Source organism: Lontra canadensis, unplaced genomic scaffold, assembly GCF_010015895.1.
Source record: "Lontra canadensis isolate GAN:19392208 unplaced genomic scaffold, GSC_riverotter_1.0 scaffold27, whole genome shotgun sequence".
Taxonomy (NCBI): Eukaryota; Metazoa; Chordata; class Mammalia; order Carnivora; family Mustelidae; genus Lontra; species Lontra canadensis.
Genome location: NW_022631021.1, coordinates 19,091,774 through 19,110,027, shown reverse-complemented (window position 1 = coordinate 19,110,027; position 18,254 = coordinate 19,091,774). Strand labels below are relative to the sequence as shown.

General features: G+C 45.8%; 1 protein-coding gene across 2 annotated transcripts in view; it reads right to left on the bottom strand.

The window, feature by feature from the left end:
- Window positions 1-18,254, bottom strand: part of CILK1 (ciliogenesis associated kinase 1) — a 56,347-nt gene that overhangs the window by 4,455 nt on the left and 33,638 nt on the right. For both annotated transcript variants that reach the window (XM_032864525.1, XM_032864526.1), the window contains 7 exons: window positions 10,535-10,667; window positions 9,461-9,632; window positions 6,897-7,064; window positions 4,099-4,419; window positions 2,366-2,556; window positions 2,100-2,248; window positions 426-554 (listed from right to left, as the gene is read on the bottom strand). In XM_032864525.1, the coding sequence (XP_032720416.1) occupies window positions 426-554; window positions 2,100-2,248; window positions 2,366-2,556; window positions 4,099-4,419; window positions 6,897-7,064; window positions 9,461-9,632; window positions 10,535-10,667 (1,263 nt within the window). The remainder of the gene's footprint in view (window positions 1-425; window positions 555-2,099; window positions 2,249-2,365; window positions 2,557-4,098; window positions 4,420-6,896; window positions 7,065-9,460; window positions 9,633-10,534; window positions 10,668-18,254) is intronic.

The following is an 18,254-nucleotide window of genomic DNA, read 5'->3' as shown; positions in this document are numbered from 1 at the left end:
AGGCTTAGGAAATTCCCTTAGTCATTTAAAAGAAGTGGGACTGAGAACAACAACAAAAAAGTGGGGATGGCCCTCTGAGCTGTCCAGAAGAGGTTTTTCCAATGCTCTGGGCTAAGGCTGGGTCATCAGAGAGAGGGGCGAGTTGGAGCACGGCAGGTGGAGCTAAGCTGGATGTCCAGCAGGGCGGGGCCTTGGAAGTCAGAGATGCCTAACTCCCCAGCTATGCCTGGGGGCAGACCCAGGGCAGCTGGCTGGGTCCCCAGAGTCTGCTGCCAAGAAAGAGACAGGAGCGCGGCCTGAAAAAGGGGCCCTGGGTTTCCACCCCAGAAAACCCTCTCATTTCCATAGCCTGTCTCTCTGGACCGGCCTTGCTGTATCCAGAGAATCTGCCTCTTGTCATTTCGGAGTTAATAATCACTACTCACCTGAATTTATTTTGCTGATTACTGATACTGTTCCTGAAGATTTTCCGGACAAACCAGAACTCGACCACGGATTAGATGGAACAAAATCCTTGCCTGGATTTGGAAGTATGCCGTTTCTTATATTTATTCCTAATGGGGAAGAAATGATTTTCAGATGCAAAATACATTATTTCATGTTGAACCAGATTCCAGTGGTAAACTCATCACAGAACTCAATTTGTCTAAACTTTCTATGTAGTAGGAATGTAATGTATTTAGTAGCAAAAACTGACCCTGAGGTTGTCCATAGATTGCTGAGGAAAGAAGGAAATATGGTGTCCTGGGATTTAGTAGGCTGACTCACTGGTAGGCAGCCTGAAAGAGGTCTCCCTAAACTCCTCCCAACAGGTCTGTCTCATGTGTTCTCTCTTGGACCCTCTGGTGCTATTTCCTGGGTGTCAGTGCTCCTGGTCATTCCCATCTGTACCCCTGCATGGGCCACTACCTGTCCATCACTTTCCCAAGTTCCTCTTGGTCCCCCTTCCCCACCCCCCCAGCTCTGCAGCTCCTTGCTCTCCTCTCTGCATTCTGTCCCCCCAGATCCCTCTTCTCACCTGACCTGGATCGTTAGCGCCATCTAGTGCTGGTGACTAGGGTCAGCACTGGGGACCCTCACAGACTCCATCAGACCCAAGGCTGCCTTGACCTTAATCAATCACCTCAAACTCAAGCCAAACCACCCACTAGACCGCCCACTTTCCCATTTATGTCAAGCACTGCAGAGGTTTTCAGAACTGAAAGACTGAATTCATCCTTTATCCTCCTTCCTCTCCTAGAGCCAAAAAGAAATAACTCTAATTCCCTCCCTGCTCCCTTTGGCCTGTGGCCACTGGAGTTTGGCCCAGAGGACACAGGGTGTCTCTGTCCCGACACCCGAACCACTGCTGTACCGTCACCTGCTCTCTCTTCTTCCAGGTCATCCTGGGAGGCCAACCAAGAGGCAAGGAGTCAATCCACCAGCGGGGCCTGCTGTTCCCACCTCGTGTCCCCTGGGCCCCACAGCCCCAGCCTGAGCCAGCACTCCCCTTACCTGCACGAGAACTACAGCCTGCCCTCAGCCACTCAGCACGCAGATGAACGTGAACCCAGAGTGCTCTCCAGTTAAAACCCTTTGACAGCTTCCTGCTGCTTGTGAAATGAATTCCAAATGTCTCATGAGACCCCCCAAAGATGCCTTGTGCCACGTGTATCACCGTCTTACCACGCTCAGGTCACGCCAGCCCCTCTGCCCTTCCCCCCACAAGCCAAGCCCCTGCCTTCCGTCCAGGCTCTCCTCTTGCTTCTTCCCCTGCCTTTGTTCTGCTCATTTGTTCCTCCCCATTCTTTGGGGGCCCAAACAGGAGTCATGCGCTCAGAGAGGCCCTTCCTGAGTCCTCTGTCTACAGTGGCATCTTCTCCCCGCCTTCTACCACCACCGGATCTACTGGTTGTCTGTTTGTTTAGGGTCTGGCTCCCAGCATTAGAAAATAGGCTGCACAGGGGCTTACACCATATATTTCTATGATGTTCCTGCCAGTTCTGAAGTTCTAGAAGCCCAGGGGCGCTTGCCTTCCAAAACAGAATCTCTGTGAATACGTGATTCCAGGGAAATGGTTTCTTATTGAGGAGGAAAGGAAAGGCAAGCATTTCTATTACCAGGCAGGTATCGCGAGTGCTTCAGGTAGTGCTGCTTGGCCGCGGACCTCAGGGTTGGTGTGTCTCGCCTCTGATAGGAGGTCTGGGTAGGGGCGCTGCTGCCTGTACTGATGGGCTCGGAGGGCTTCAGGTCCAGAACGCTCTCAAATCTGAAGCAAGGGAACATGGCTTGGATCAGCATGAGATGGGAAGCCCCATCAGAGAGGTACAGACCGATTCAAAAACCCCAGAGTCAATCTGTGTCCAGAGCCGAGGCGCACACTTGCCTGCAGAGAGCCTCCTCGCTCTGTCTCTTCTTGTTTTTCAGGTCAGTCCTGGGGAGGGACGGACTGAAATCCAAGTCATCCAAGTCAGCCCAGTCGTCACAATCCTTTGTCGCCCGGGAGACAAGACCCCACCTTCTCCGACTCTTGGGCTTGATCTCCCCGTTTTTGTGTTCCAGGCCAGCTAGCATTTTCTGTGCACCCAAGGAGTAGGGGACAAAGCGGTACTTGGCATTAATGGAGCTCACCCATGAGTAATGCCCATTCCACACTTCCTCATTGATGAAAAGGAGGACAGGGGCATATCATTCCCCACATGCCACAGTGGGAAGCACATTCCCGGGCCTCTGTCTTTCACCTCTCCTGCGTGCATCCCACCCACTGGCATCCTATGGGGACATTCAGGTGTATAAGATAAGGATTTTTTACAAAGACATTTTAAAAAAATAGATTTAGTGGTGCCTGGGTGGCTCAGTGGGTTAAAGCCTCTGTCTTCGGCTTGGGTCATGATGCCAGGATCCTGGGATGGAGCCCTGCATCAGGGTCTCTGCTTAGCAGGGAGCTTGCTTCCTCCTCTTTCTCTGCCTGCCTCTCTGTCTACTTGTGATTTCTGTCTGTCAAATAAATAAATAAATAAATAAAATAGATGTATTTTTGAGAGAGAAAGAGAGAGACAGGGAAGGGACAGAAGGAGAGGGAGAGAGAGCATTAGCAGACTCCACACTGAGTGCACAGCCTGATGCAAGGCTTGATCTCATGACCACAAGATCATGACCTGAGCCAACCGACTCTTAAACGCTTAACTGACTGCATCACCCTGGTGCCCCTAAAAAGAAGTCCAAGGTACTGCTCACATATGGGGAGGATAACTAGGCTGTCATCCGGGCCTCATCCCTGAAGACATTAACAGGCTTTATTCTGTCGTAAACAGAGATGCAAGAGAATACAGCTCAGACATCAGTCATCCGGCTCATTTACTGAAAACACGGCAAACATGCTTTCTTTAGTAGATCAAACATGCCTTCTTAGTAGATCTGGATACTATTTAATTACAGAATTAGCTATAGTAGGAAATTTCCAAATACACACTGCTTCCAAAGTTGTGGGCAGGGGCCCAGCAAACAGTCTAAAGTTGGCACTCCGGTAACCTCACAGGGCAGCTCAGTGCGGGTCGGGAGCCGGCCATCAGTGAATGAATACTTGTCGACAGAAAAAATTCTGCTTCTGCATAAAGTTGTCAGAAAATCAGGCTCTCAGACAGCACCACAAACCTACTGGTAACTAGATGCCCCGATCAGGTTATTGAGTCTAGCACTCCTTCCTTCCTTTTGCGCACCAGTCCCAGAGAAGGAGAACGATTTGGGCTCAACCGATAGCCTAGCTTTAACAGCAACTGTCGACAGCATTAATAGGAATGACAACCTATACATTTCGTTATGGCACTTTGTGATTTTTCAAAACATGTTCACAATGGGGAGCTCTGAACCGCCACACCGCAGCTGTCCGCCGCCAGCCCCGCTGTTAACAGGCACAGCCAGAACCTGAATTTAGACCTTCAACTCCAAGGCCAAAGCTCCTTTCATTATTCTGTGATATTGCAAAGATATATTTATTGTAATCAACCTTCCTTGTAATTAGACTTTATAGGCTGAAAAAAGGAAATCTTTCACACCATAGGTGGGGTCAGAAAGAGGTACAGGCAAGACAAGGCATCCTAGCAAATCTTCACTGCTTACCGACTGAGCATTCTTGGTATGGAGGGATGGGAAGAGCAACGGGCTTGGCTTGTCCTCCGGAAGATGGTTTGGGTGATCTGTCCTGGATGCCTCTGCTTTGTAGGGGTACATGAGATGCTGAGGGGGCTGGCTGGCTTGATGCTGTCTCGAGGAAATCCGTGGGTGTGGCTTGGTTGGGGGCTGGGCGGGGGGGACAGGCTTGATGTGAGGAGGTGGGCCTGCCTTTTCCAGGACATCCTTCTGTGCTTTTCCTGAATCTTGAAGGCTCTGTGTGGTGCTGCCCAGTGGATGCCCAATCTGGAAGTAGGGATATCGAAGCGCCTGGAATAACACAGAGGGCTGTTGTAGGAGAAAAGTCTAGCCAGGAAGGTTACGACCATCAGGCTCACTGAGCTACATTTCATGGGACCAGCTTACTACAGTTTCTTAGCCTAAACCAACGAGAAAACAGCGTTGAATGTGTGATAATCTTTATGATTTTCCTTATCTAAAATACAAAGTTTATACACTTAAAATTATTTGGGTAAAGCAGCCAGTTACACTGCTATTACCTTTGCTACTTCTAAAAAATATCTTGCTCAACACAGATGCTTTTTTTTTCCTTTGAAACTTCCATTTAATATAAGTAGACCTCACTAAAAGAGTTAAAGGATATTTAAATAAAGAAATTTAATTTAAATAAATTTAATTTAAATAAATTAATATGCATTGTATCATGGAGTCATAGAAATATTGGTCCATGCTGGCAAATTACAATTTGTGGTATGTATTAATTTATTATTTATTTAAATTTAAATTCAATTAATTAACATACAAGGTATTATTGGTTTCAGAGGTACAGGTCTATGATTCATCAGTCTTATATAATAGCCAGTCAGATGCTGGTTTTGTAACTTATTTGCTATGTATCTTTTTTGAGGGGGAGGGACAGGGGAGAGGGAAAGGGAGAATCTCGAGCAGACTGAGCGTGAGCCAATGTGGGGCTGGATCTCACAGCCCTGAGATCATGACCTGAGCCAATTAAGAGTCAGACGCTTAACCAACCAAGCCACCCAGGGGCCCCTGCTATGTGTCTTAAATGTAGTATTTCACCTTTCAGAGCCAATTTCCTCAGTCCATAAAAATAATATAAAGCTGAGAGAGCCAAACACAATAATCCTGGAAGACTCTGAAGAGGCAAGTGTAAAATGAGCAGGAATTTTACCCCAGGAATGCCAAGAATGTGATACAGGATACAGGGAAACCCTGCCTATCAACAACTGGCAAGCCTTGTTAGTTGTTCTCAGCAATCCAGTTTTCTGGACAGTCGGGGGATAAATCTTGAAGGGCTGGGGTTTACAATTCTTTCTGAAATAGTCTCTGTATTCCCTAGTCTTTTTGAATGGAAATCACAAAACAGAACAGAACCTTTCTTAATAGCTCTGTTATAAACATCTGTAGTGATTATATGTAAGTGTAGACGCGGAGGCCAATAACGTGGAGACTTTCGTACTAGTTTTGGACCCTGGCATCTAATTTGAGAAGTCTCTGTAGTTCCAGGCACTTCTGCAAACTGATCTGGGGCTGTTTTTAGCTTTTCTGACACTATTCTTAAAAGTACACATTGTTCTCTTGGTTCCTTGCTACAGATTTTTTTCTTTTCATGTCTTGGGTACAACCTTTAAAAAACTGGGTTCATCAGAAAGCATTTCTCCTGCCCTCAGGATATTTATGAATTTCACCCCCCCTCCCACAACCCAGTGCACTTCTGTGGGCTTTCCAGCCCTGGCTACCCGGAGTCTTATGGTACCAAATTATGGCTTTTTCTCCTCTGAGCCTTTGGAAAGCTGCTTCTCCATAATTCCTTAACCTCCAACTATGGTCTCTCTGGTTCTCACAAATTCTAACATCACATTGGCCCTATCTTCAAATGGCCCCCATCACTTCTGTTTAGCTGAAATATCATCTCTGATTAGAACTGGTCACCTTTGTCATTCTGAGCCGCGTAACCACCATGGGGGTGAGGGGCTGCTGGGAAGGAGCCAGACACACTAGAGAGGGAGGCTTCCAAGAGGCACAAGGGTGTTTTATCATCTAAGTCCAAGTGGCCTTAGGGGAGGGCGGGTTGAGAAAAAAGGATGTATGAAGCAGGAGACCCACGATCCGTGTCATTGAACTACAGTCCGGGGCACTATCTGTACTAGTTGCTGGATGAATGATTAGGGGAGATCGCTTCAACTTTCTGAGATTCAGTTTTCTCACAGAGGGAAAACACTACCCCTGATTTCACAGAACCTTCATAGGGTTAATAGCATGTAAGAACACACTAAAGCATCTACAAACTGTTAAGTGCTATCAAATATTAACGATGCTTATCATCCTAGCTCTACCTTGTCTGTCGCCCTCTCTGTGCCAGCTGTAAAATGAGGGAGTTGGATTTCACAAGATATTTTCAAATTCCCTTTTGACAACCCATAATGCCTTATAAGCAAACTGCTACGTAGTCTTAACTTAGAGAATATCTTTGAAAACTTTCTCCAAAGACAGGCAGATATATTTGCTTATTTTCTCTTCCTCGTACGTGGTGATAGGAACCTGTATGCCAATTTCCAAAGCAACTGTATTGTTTAAACCTTTAACTGTATACAGTGAGTTTCAAACTATTTGTTTTTATATATAATATACCATTAGTGGCATTTGATACTGTTTTTCACCCATAATACCAAGTAAGATACTTCCTATGAGGTTTATAGGAATTATCCAGAGTCAGAAATGAACTTCACAAGAAATGCATCGAACAGAAGGAAATGGAAGGAAACCTGACTAGCTGTTGGCCGTTTCTTGGGATCCCACTGGAGCATGTCTCTCAGGAGCTGAATGGCTTCACTGCTAGCATTTGGAATCAGCGTCTTTAAGTTATTGGGTACACACTGGGGCCAGCGGAAGTTCATTGCACTTGAAAGTTGGTAGCCTTCAGGCCAGTCGGTCTGAAAGAAGGACAAAACAGAAGATCTTGCTTAGCCAACTTGTTCTGATCTTTTCTATTCCAGCCCACGTGCCCCTACCGGAAAAGCAATCATGTCATTACCACGCTGGTACTCACGGTGCGGCACTGCGTCTGACGAAACACAGAAGATGCTAATGGAGGGACTGCAAAGAATGTGAATGTGGGGGAACAGTGGGAAACACAGTGAATTTGCCACCAACTGGTTTTGTAACTGTTCAATTGATTGTTCAAATGAGTGTTTTCCCAATTGTGTTCTATGAGACAGAGGTTTTAAGAAACCGCTGAGAAACTGTATTGGGGAAAAAAAGAAAAGAAGACACCTTGTTTCCAGTTAAATAACTTTGTGTTACCCTATATATTATAATATTCCTACCTTTTTTTTTTTTTAAGATTTTATTTATTTGACAGAGAGAAATCACAAGCAGGGGGAGGGGCAGGCAGAGGGAGAAACAGGTTCTCCACTGAGCAAGGAGCACACCTTGGACCCTGGGATCATGACTTGAGCGGATCGCAGATACTTAACCCACTGAGCCACCCAGGTGCCCAACAATAACCCCATCTTTTTTTTTTTTTTTTTAAGATTTTATTTATTTATTTGTCAGAGACAGAGGGAGAGAGAGTGAGTAAGCACAGGCAGACAGAGAGGCAGGCAGAGGCAGAGGGAGAAGCAGGCTCCCCGCCGAGCAAGGAGCCCGATGTGGGACTCGATCCCAGGACGCTGGGATCATGACCTGAGCCGAAGGCAGCTGCTTAACCAACTGAGCCACCCAGGCGTCCCAATAACCCCATCTTGACAACTGAAAATAACCATGCTGCGAAGTCCAGCAGGGAAGAAAGCTGTTCCCCTCAGTCTCAAGCTCTCCACTGCTTCATGCATCATTCCCACTAAATTCTGGAGGTAATGACGCAAAACAACGAGCAAATAATCTTTAAGTTCCCCCCACCCCACTTTTTTTTTTTTTTTTTAACAAAACACATTCTGGTATAATTTTATCTTTTAAGGTAAAGTGGCATTATGTATAGCTTATGTTATTTATTCACTTAGATGGTTATTGAGGGCTAATTATATGCTTAGTGTTGTTGGGTATCCAAAAATAATCCAGGATTTGGCATTACAGTCCAAAAAGAGAAAAAAAGGCATTTATTTTAAAACACAGAAATACAGAGAAAAAAGTGATGAGGGTTGCAAGAAAGTTACTGGTAACCAGAGGAGGCAAAGATATCCAGCAAGAGACTCTGGAAAATCTTGAGGAAGTAGCACTCATAATTTATTCAAATGATCTAAAATGTTCTGAGGGTCTGGTTTGTATAAGCAATGGTGCTAGGACCTGGAAAATGAATACCAATAAACACAAGCTCATGGTCCAGGGCACAGAGATGTCCAAGGATAATGATATTACTAACCTAAAGCACAGCTGAAATGGAGAGGAGATTAGAGCAGCAGCGAGGACGTAAATTATTAAGGGGCCTTGGAAAGAGTGGAATTCAGTCACGTGAGACATTCAGGCAGGGGAGCGGAGCTCGAGTGCGCAGGGCAGGGAAGGGGGGGCACCTCCCCCACCGCACCAGGCTGGGTGCAAGGGAGCACGTGGGAGATTAGTGGTGAGGGTGAAGCAGGCTGTGGTGTGGGCACTCAATAGGTATTTTTCACAGGGGAAGGCAGCACCAAGGCTGCTGTTTGGCTGGGGGAATCTGGCTGCAGAGCAAAAGATAAGCTGGGGGCAGAACTTGAGGGCAGCTGGACTGAGAAGATGCCCCAGACATAGCGGGAGGGTTACCGCTGGCTGTGCCATGGAGTTCTACAGGATTTGTGGCCAGGGGAGGATATGGGAGAGAAAGAGAGGAGAGAGAGAGAGAGAGAGGAACACTGAAATTTAGCCTCAAGGCTGGGGCGCTGGGATTCTGGTGCGAGCGTGGACAGGAACGGAGAACGGGGGAAGGAAGCTAGGTGGGGGTCAGCAAATTACAATCTATGTCAGGTGTCAAGTCCAAGGTGACAGTGAGGGTGTGGGGAGAAAATCTCACAGGTGGTCTAAGTATGTGATCGCAGGCCCAAGGAGGGTTTCAGTTAGGAGACTTGGGAAGGGCTGTAGGAGTCATAGCCAGGAGGAGAGAGAAGCCCAGCGAGGGAGGTGGGGTGGCCAAGAGAGGAGCAGAGGGAGCCATAACATGTGTACTTAAGATGAAGACCAGGAGGGACAGAGACCGCCACGTCAGCGGAAAGGGCAGGGAAGGGCCACTGAGGTCGAGGGAAAGACTGTAGGACTAGCAGGCGATCCACAGGACTAGGGCTGTGTGGGTGCAGGACAGGAAGCGAGGGCGGGGGGAGGGGCAGCTGCTGGCTTCAGCCCCCAGGCTTTTGTTCAACATCATTACCTTTTTGGGTGTCCCCAGCAGCTGGCAGATTTTGAAGATGGTGTCAATTTCACTGGCCCCGGGGAAGAGTGGCCTGAGGGTGTACACTTCCGCCATGATGCAGCCCACGGCCCAGATGTCAATGGGGGAGCTGTAGCTGGTGGACCTCAGGAGAACTTCCGGAGCCCGGTACCTGGAGGGCCAAAGATGCACTGCCAGTTAGTGCGGCTACAGGCCAGAAGCTCAATGAAATACCACCATCCATTCTCAGGGAGAGATCTTCTCTATTTCTAATTGCTATCTAGTTCTGTGGGGTAGGTGGACCCAGGACGGCTTGGCCATTGTCGGGGCTGCTGTCATAAAGTAGTGTTTCTCTATTTCATGGTTTTTCCTACTGAGCATTTCTCTGCAGGACTCTTCTGTATGGCACCCTTGAGAAACACAGAGTGAGAGTGAGGAAAAGGAAGAACAGGAGAAAGAGAGAACATAAACTTGTCTGCAGGCTACTTCTTGGTCATGGCCAAGTGCTTAAATGCTTCCGGTCTCAAAGTTTTAGCAATAGTCGTTAGCTGGCTTTTTAGACAGGTCTTTGGAGAATCTTCTACACAACTCTTTTAGGAAACGGTCTTCAGTAAGGGCTGTATATAAAATATTATTTATATCATGGAAAAGCATCACAGGCCTCCTTGTAAAAAGGATTTACAGCCCAAGCTTTTAAACCTGGTACAATGCCAAGATACCTACAAATATGTGTTTCAAGCTGCAGGGTTGCTCTCAGTGAAAAGTTACTTATTTGTGACATTAATGTTATTCTCAGTATAATGGTGTATTTTAAAAGAAGTGCTATTAAGGGGTGCCTGGGTGGCTCAGTGGGTTAAGCCTCTGCCTTCCACTCAGGTCATGGTCTCAGGGTTCTGGGATTGAGTCCCGCATTGGGCTCTCTGCTTGGCAGGGAGCCTGCTTCCTCCTCTCTCTCTCTCTCTCTCTGTTTGCCTCTCTGCCTACTTGTGATCTCTCTCTGTCAAATAAATAAAACCTTTAAAAAAAAAAAAAAAAAGAAGTGCAGTTAAGTAACTTGGAGGAAAGAGGGCTTACCATCTGGTAGATACATAGTCTGTGTATGGGGGTCTGGATCGGATTTCTCGGGCCAACCCGAAGTCTGCAATTTTCACAAGTTCTGGGCCCATGCAGAGGAGGTTCTCAGGCTTTAAGTCCCGATGGAAGAAACCTGTAGAGAGAGAAATCCCAATACATGTTTGCTTCTGCATTACTCTTTGCAGCTATATTTCTCTTTTCGTAAATAGCTGTAACTTGAGAAGTAGCCTGGAATGACCCCAAAGGCTCTATGCACAGGACTTCTTTCATTGCCCACTGATGAATTCACCAAAATGTAAAACAATTAAAAACACCGATCATCCTTTTTTTCCAACGTAGAAAACAGCTTTAAAAACATCATGGGGCGCCTGGGTAGCTCAGTGGGTTAAGCCTCTGCCTTCGGCTCAGGTCATGATCTCAGGTTCCTGGGATCGAGTCCCGCATCTGGTGATCTGCTCAGTGGGGAGCCTGCCTCCCCCCTCTCTCTGCCTACTTGTGATCTCTCTCTCTGTCAAATAAATAAATAAAATCTTCAAAAACAAACAAATAAATAAATAAATAAAATATCAAAACTCTGGGAGCCCCTGGGTGGCTCAGTTGTGAAGCATCTGCCTTTGGCTCAGGTCATGATCCCGGGGTCCTGGGATCAAGCCCTGCATCAGGCTGAGATAACTTTGCAAAAAGAAACTGTCACCCACCGGGGGGTAATAGATAGATACATAGATATCTCTTTCTGTATCTATATCTATCTATCTATCTATCTCATGCCTACACTGCCCACATCAGCTAGAAAGAATTTGAGATTAAAACCATTTCAAAAGACAAAAGTCTTAGGAGTTTGAGAGTTTATATCACAAGAAAAACACAATTACAATTTCTGTTTAAGGAACAAGGGATTTAAGAAGGGACCTACTCGTATTGAGATTCTGGTGTATCACAACAAATATTTCAGAGGTTCAATGCTTATTACTTTGCCTAATGAAGAAGCAGAGGTATCTGCAGCATGTACTGTGGAAGGCAAAGACAACTCACCAAATGGGAAGCCCGTCTCGGCTACCACAGAGTTCTGGGGATGCGCGCAGGATATTCAACACGTGAAATTTCCAGGTGCGCTCAGATACCCACCGATCAGTGATAAACGCCTCAAAACCCCCAAAACTTTCCACTTGTAGAGAGCATCACTGACATGGCCATCATTGTGCATGACTCTCAATGGCGGTGGAACAACAACACTGAGTACACAACTCTGTGAAAGCTGCTGATGGTGTTATTTGTTATGTGCTGTTTTTAATCAATGTTGTGACAGTTGGATCCCAACTAGCACATGATGGGGGGAATAAAGAGCCATCACAGAAGACCTACACTATTCCTTGACAACCTCCATGCTGAAGATGCTCAGATCTATGTCTCTGACATGCCTTTCCCACCCATCTCTGGACTTCCGTCTCTATTGGGGTTGCAGCTGGATATCACTGTCTCCCTCATCAACCTGTCCCAAACCACTTTTTTCCTCTCCCAAATCATCTCTCCTTCCCAAACCTCTGATAAGATATCCTGGTTCCCTGTAGTTATATTGGACTCTTTCCAAACAGTCATGGAATTGTGTTCCATTTCTCATCCAAATATCTCCTATCTGACCCTTCCTGCCCCTTTTCAGTCCTCCCTCCCAAATCTTTGCTCTCCTCATCTATCCCTCTATTGCCACTTGCTGGCAGGCCTTCCTCGATCAGCTTCTCTGCATTTCCTCACCTCCCGATAATTTAAACACTGTCTTTCCTTGTCACTGCCACACACACACACAGAGCCTTCCATGGCTCCTCTAAAGTTATTTAATAAGCTCAAACACCTTTCGGTATACCTAGAGATAGACTTTTCTAATATTTATCACCAGGATGTATAAAGTATGTTCCCATCAGGTAAAATTCCTCATTTCCTTCAGATTCATTGTATCTATTCCCAATGTTGTACCCTTGTTCCTTTGTATCTATGTCAATCCCAATCTTTGCTATCCTTCAAGACCTATGTCGAGTTTCTCCTCCTCCAGGAGGTCATTTTAATTATGCTAGCCTTCTTCACTCACTCATCCAACCAATAAGTGTTCACAGAGGGCCCACTCTGGACCAGGCACTGTGGATTCAGAAGCAACCCAAATGGACACAGTTCTTGCCCTATAGACATGATAGGCTCTTCCCTCTGAACTTGAGCAGAACTCTGCCATTTTCCGGTACACTGACCATCTCTCTCTGATTAGATGGAGCACTTTAAGGGTAGAAGCCATGATGCTATTTTTTCTGAGCACCTAGCACTATGGCGGGAGCATGGTGGTCTCATAAGATAGTCTTACTGACAGAACCAAAGACTTGAATAGGTATGTAGGGAATGTGAAAGAGCTCAATGGTGACATCTACTCTGGCCAAATCATCGGGGGCAACAGAGAGAAGACCAGGAGGCAGGAAGCCTCACCAAACAGCAACTAAGAAGTGAGAAGAGCAGTGACCCTGAAGCAGTAGGGGAGACCTTGAGGGCTCAAAGCAGGAAGTCCTCACATGGGGGGAGTTCCAGAAGGACTAAATCCCCCAAACCCTCTCTGCTGTAGAGGAAGGGGCGGGCGATTGTGACGTGGTTATACTTGAACATGCACTGGAGGTCATGTATCATGGAAAGCAACACTGGTTGGTTTTTAAAAAATTATTATTATTAACACATTATGTATTATTTGTTTCAGGGGTACAGGTCTGTGAATCATCAATCTTACACAATTCATAGCACTCACTGTAGCACATACTCTCCGCAATGTCCATAACCCAACCACCCCATCCTCCTCCAGCAAACCTCAGTTTGTTTCCTGAGATTAAGAGTCTCTTATGGTTTGTCTCCCTCCTGATCTCATCTTGTTTGTTTGTCTGTTTTTTTAAAGATTTTATTTTTTTATTTGACGGAGAGAGAGAGCAGGAGAGTACAAGCAGGGGAAACAGCAGGCAGAGGGAGAGGGAGAAGCAGACCCCTGCTGAGCAGTGAGCCTGATGCGGGGCCCTATCCCAGGACCCCAGGATCATGACCTTACCTGAAGGCAGTTGCTTAACCAACTGAGCCACCCAGGCGCCCCGAAAGCAACGTGTTTTTTTTTTTTTTTTTTAAGACCCTCCCCTCTGTTCATTGCCAGAGCTTGGTATTAGGTCACACTCCAAACGGATAGTATTATGGCCTAATGATGGATCTGCAGGCGAATGGTTGGCTAGAATGCACAAAATAAATATAATTACAGAGCACATAGAAGGGGCTGAAGTGGGGTGCCTATTTGGCACAGTCAGTTGAGTGTCCCAACTCTTGATTCTGGCTCAGGTCCTAATCTCAGGGGCATGAGACTGAGCCCTGTGTTGGGCTCGGTGCTCACTATGGGTTCTGCTTAAGACTCTCTCTCCCTCTGCCACTGCCCTGCCACCCGCACTCTCTTCAAAATAAATAAATAAATCTTAAAAACAAAAAAACACACAAATAATTTTTAAAAAAGGAGGGGCTGGACGTATAGAAGGAATCCTATATATTCAAGAGGGCCACAAGTGACAAGAGGAAGTATTTCCTTCTCACCAAAGGCTGCTTCTGTTTTCCATAATCCAAGGCATTGAGAAGATCAAAGGAGTCCCACCCGGGTTAGACCAGAGGCACAGAAACTTTGCTACTGGCATGCCATCTGAGTATGTGTGTGCATACGCCTACGTATCTCCTTTATGTGGAAATATGTATGGAAAGAAAAAAAAATGTAGTATGTCTATACTCCATTGCTTCGTTCTTTATTCTGCCATCATACCAATATATACCCTATGGCCTTCTTCACACCACTTCCTTAAGTATCCTAACCAAATTAATAATAACTGAAACCTAAATTATAGTAAGAACCAAACTTGAGGCCGCCAGCATATTCAAATGGTAATTCAGCATTAGTCAAGGATAGCCTTTAAAATAAAAGAATTTTCTGATGTGGGTAAGTTTGGATGGCTTAGTATCAGACGAATTAGATAAAGATGATCAACGCACACCAGACTGGGCAGTTTCTAACTCAGTATAACTGAGTCACCACATTGGGACCCTCTGTTCATCAGAGCACCCTCCAGCTCCCAGAAGGCCTGGTTGTATGCTCCCACCTTGTAACTGGTTAAAGAATGTGCAAAGACAGAAGCAGTTACCAGAGAGTCATCTTTCGTCAGCGCACGCAGGAAAACTCCTGTGACCCTGAAAAGCTATGAACTGTGGGACCATGGCCCCTCTTCCTAAAAACTCAGAGCATTAAAGACACACCAGTGAAAAAAAGAAATGGCAAACATCATTTTCTGACTAAACAGATGGGAAAACTGAGTCACTGGTTGGTGACGGGGGTGGGGGTGGTTAATTATTCCCCATCCTACCAGAAATGGGCTAGCGCCACTGTACTGTTGGACTCTAGTCTGTCCAGCTCAATCCATACGGTTAAATCTTAATTTGTGATTCCAGTCCGCTCAAGTACCCTTTGACACTGTTTCTCCTCTTAGACTCCCTTTTTCTCCTCTACTTGGGCTAAATTATTATTTCCAAACGCATGTGGACTTTCCCTCATCATGAATCATTTGTCCTCCAGCGTCCAAGCCCCATGGCGAGCTCCCTCTGCCACCATCTGTAACACCCACCTCAACGAACTAGCACCTTCGTCCCATCACTCTGACTTGTACCACAATACAAGTGTCACTCTCACACTGCAGACCTCGCACCTTGCTTCCTCGACAGATCATGCTCCCGTGAGCACTGACCACCTCCTCACATTAGTCAAGCTCTATCCTTTCCCTCACTGCTAGATCCTCTTTAACCCCACCAGAACAGATACACTCATAAAATGAGGAGAATGAAGATTCTGGTCCGCCCCCACCATGTATCTGTGTAAGTATCTGTCAGTGATCTATAGATCATACTTTAGGCCCAAAACAATCAGAGGAACACTGGCTAGGAAAAAACTTAACTGCAAACAAAGCCTTACAAATGACTAATGAAAATTGTATTGGTCAGGTGACATATGTTGTTTGTTATACTGTATTTGAGTATAAGCCTTTATAACTAGGAAGCATTCAGGAATAAGTCTTTAGAAGATCTAGCCCTCTGCTCTTTTCATTACTAAATTGGCTACTATTAATCTTATACCTATGAGTTCTATTCCTTAGTAATTAAAACTATACAAGACCCTCACATTCTGTACATTTATTTTTCATCTCTATTTTTAAAAAGATTTTTTTTATTTATTTGACAGAGAGAGGGAGGGAAGGAAGAGGGGAGAGCGCACAAGCAGGGGGAGCGGCAGGCAGAGGGAAAAGAAGCAGACTCTCCACTGAGCAGGGAGCCTGATGTGGGGCTCGAACCCAGGACCCTGGGATTACGGCCCAAGCCGAGGGCAGATGCCAACCGACTAAGCCACCCAGATGCCCCTATTTTTCATCTCTATTTTAACAAAATATTGTAATTTTCATGTAAGAAGCAATGCAGCATAGTTGTTAAGTGTGCAGACCACTCAAATCTCAATTCTGTTCACTGGAATTGGGAAATCTGGAAAATGGGAAGAAAACCTTGAGGGCTTGTTTTGCAGAATGTAATGTGTCAATTTTATAAAAGTTTTAGAGCCATGTTGGGCACGCTGGCCCCTTGTGAGACCTTGTCATCAGTAGTAGTATGAATCCTCTTATCCTCTCAATAGGGGGGCAGGCAGACACTGCTCCATTTTTTGCATGTAAGAATTAAGGCTTGGGAAGCTAGCCATGTGCTTCACCTGTGAGTAGGTGGTGCTAACCTCTGATCCAGTGCTTAGCTAGGTCTGTGTTCTGCTGATGTGGGCACTGGAGCTTGTCACAATGAGCCCACTTCTTCCTCTGGGCTTCTGATTCACAATGGAAACCCATACAGATGGTTCATTCAGACATCATGCAACAGCAAAGTGCTAGTAAGATAAGAACCTTCCTGTTCAAAACTGTTTGGCTTCCAGAAGACAGGAACAGAACTTCAACTTAATTTCAGGGCACCCCCATGCCAGTCAAGTAACAGAGGGATCTTCTCTTTCATCCTGGCAGAAAGTGTGTGGTGCTTACTTTTCATTAATAACCCTTGGGCAAGGAAAACATCAAGCCACAAAGAAGGCTTTTTCCCCTCTGCCGGATTCTGTTAATGATGAACCTGATATGAGTATATGGAAATAACCAGGGACTACTGAAACACAAGGAATTTACACGGCACACCTTCCTGCGATGGAAGTTGTTAGTTTCACAGATATTACTGAATTTAAAACTACAGTGTTTTTATGATCACGAAGACCAATAGGACAGCAACACACAGAAGGGCCACGGGCTAACCCAGGTCATGCTCTGCAAGACAGTGGTGAAACACAGAAGCAGAGAACCACTTTTGGGGGCAAAACATTGTCCTCCAAGCCACTTAAGGTGTTTCTGATTGCCTGCATGGGTAAATGTGAGCTGGGCATTTCTAAGGGCAGGTCAAGGGTGAAACATGGTTTGCATTAATTATTTAATTGCAGCAAAGTACATATGCTTTGGCATTGCTCAATCAGCACCAAGTGGTGTCACGTTTTCATTCCCTGTGGGGGGAAAGTACTCAGTGACATGAACTATGCCCATAGCAACTACCTATAGCACTCTTCTCTCCTCTCGAAGGAGTCTACTCCCCGGGGACAGAATGCACCTCACAGTAAGAACAAGCTAACAAGATAAATCTGTGAAGTGCTTGAGATGATTTGCTTTTCCATTACTGGAGGAAAGGGATAGTATGGAGTTCCGTGTGCACTTAAACAAAGGCTAGTCAATGATATAAAAACCAACTGTTATAATATTTCTGAAAATCATTTATCAATGAAAATGACCTGTAAAATTAACATCCCTCCCACCTACAATTATTATCACTATTTTGTTCACCTCTGATTCTGTTTCTCTGTGAAAGAAAGGCGGGTTCTTCTAGTAAAGCACCGCAAATGGGCACAGATCCCTGAGCTAATCTCCAATCCCACTACTTTTCGGCAGGGGGGCCTTTGGCAGGTCTTTCAACCTCTCTGAACGTCAGTCTCTTCTTTGGAAGGAATAGATACCATCTGTCCTTGCTCACTGAGAAAGTGGTAAGGAAGTAAGTTGGATGACAGATGAAGTGTTACGAAGCTCATGCTAGAACTGGGCACTTAACAGCTGGGGAAAAGCGTCCACAAGAATCTTTGGGAATAGCAATGGCACTGGGTTTGTAAAAACAGAAGTGGTCTGACTTTACTCCATGATCTGAGCCTTCCCTTGCGCTGTCTTCATACACGATCTGAGTGTCCAAGGCGGGTGAGGGAAACTAACAGTGTAGAGTTTCCAGAAGCTGTGGTTCACATTAGTGTCTGGAAGCTACATTACTGGATATAAATATGCATGTGTGTGTGTACACACATGCGTTCGTGGGTATGGGGGTGTGCAGGTGTTGGGGGGAGGCGGCATACATGCAGGTACGTGGGCTTGTATATGTGTAGATGCGTATGCACGGGCACAAGGCTCCAGTGTGAGCATGTGTGTTCATTTGATGGGATCAGGAAGAGACCCAGGCAAAAAGATTACAAGTCCTTTCTGGCAACAGAAAACCCGAGTTTCATGAAAAGCAACCCAAGGACAAGAAAAGAAAGCCAATGAATATTCACTTTCTCTTAGATCCACTACTCAGTTTCCAGGAC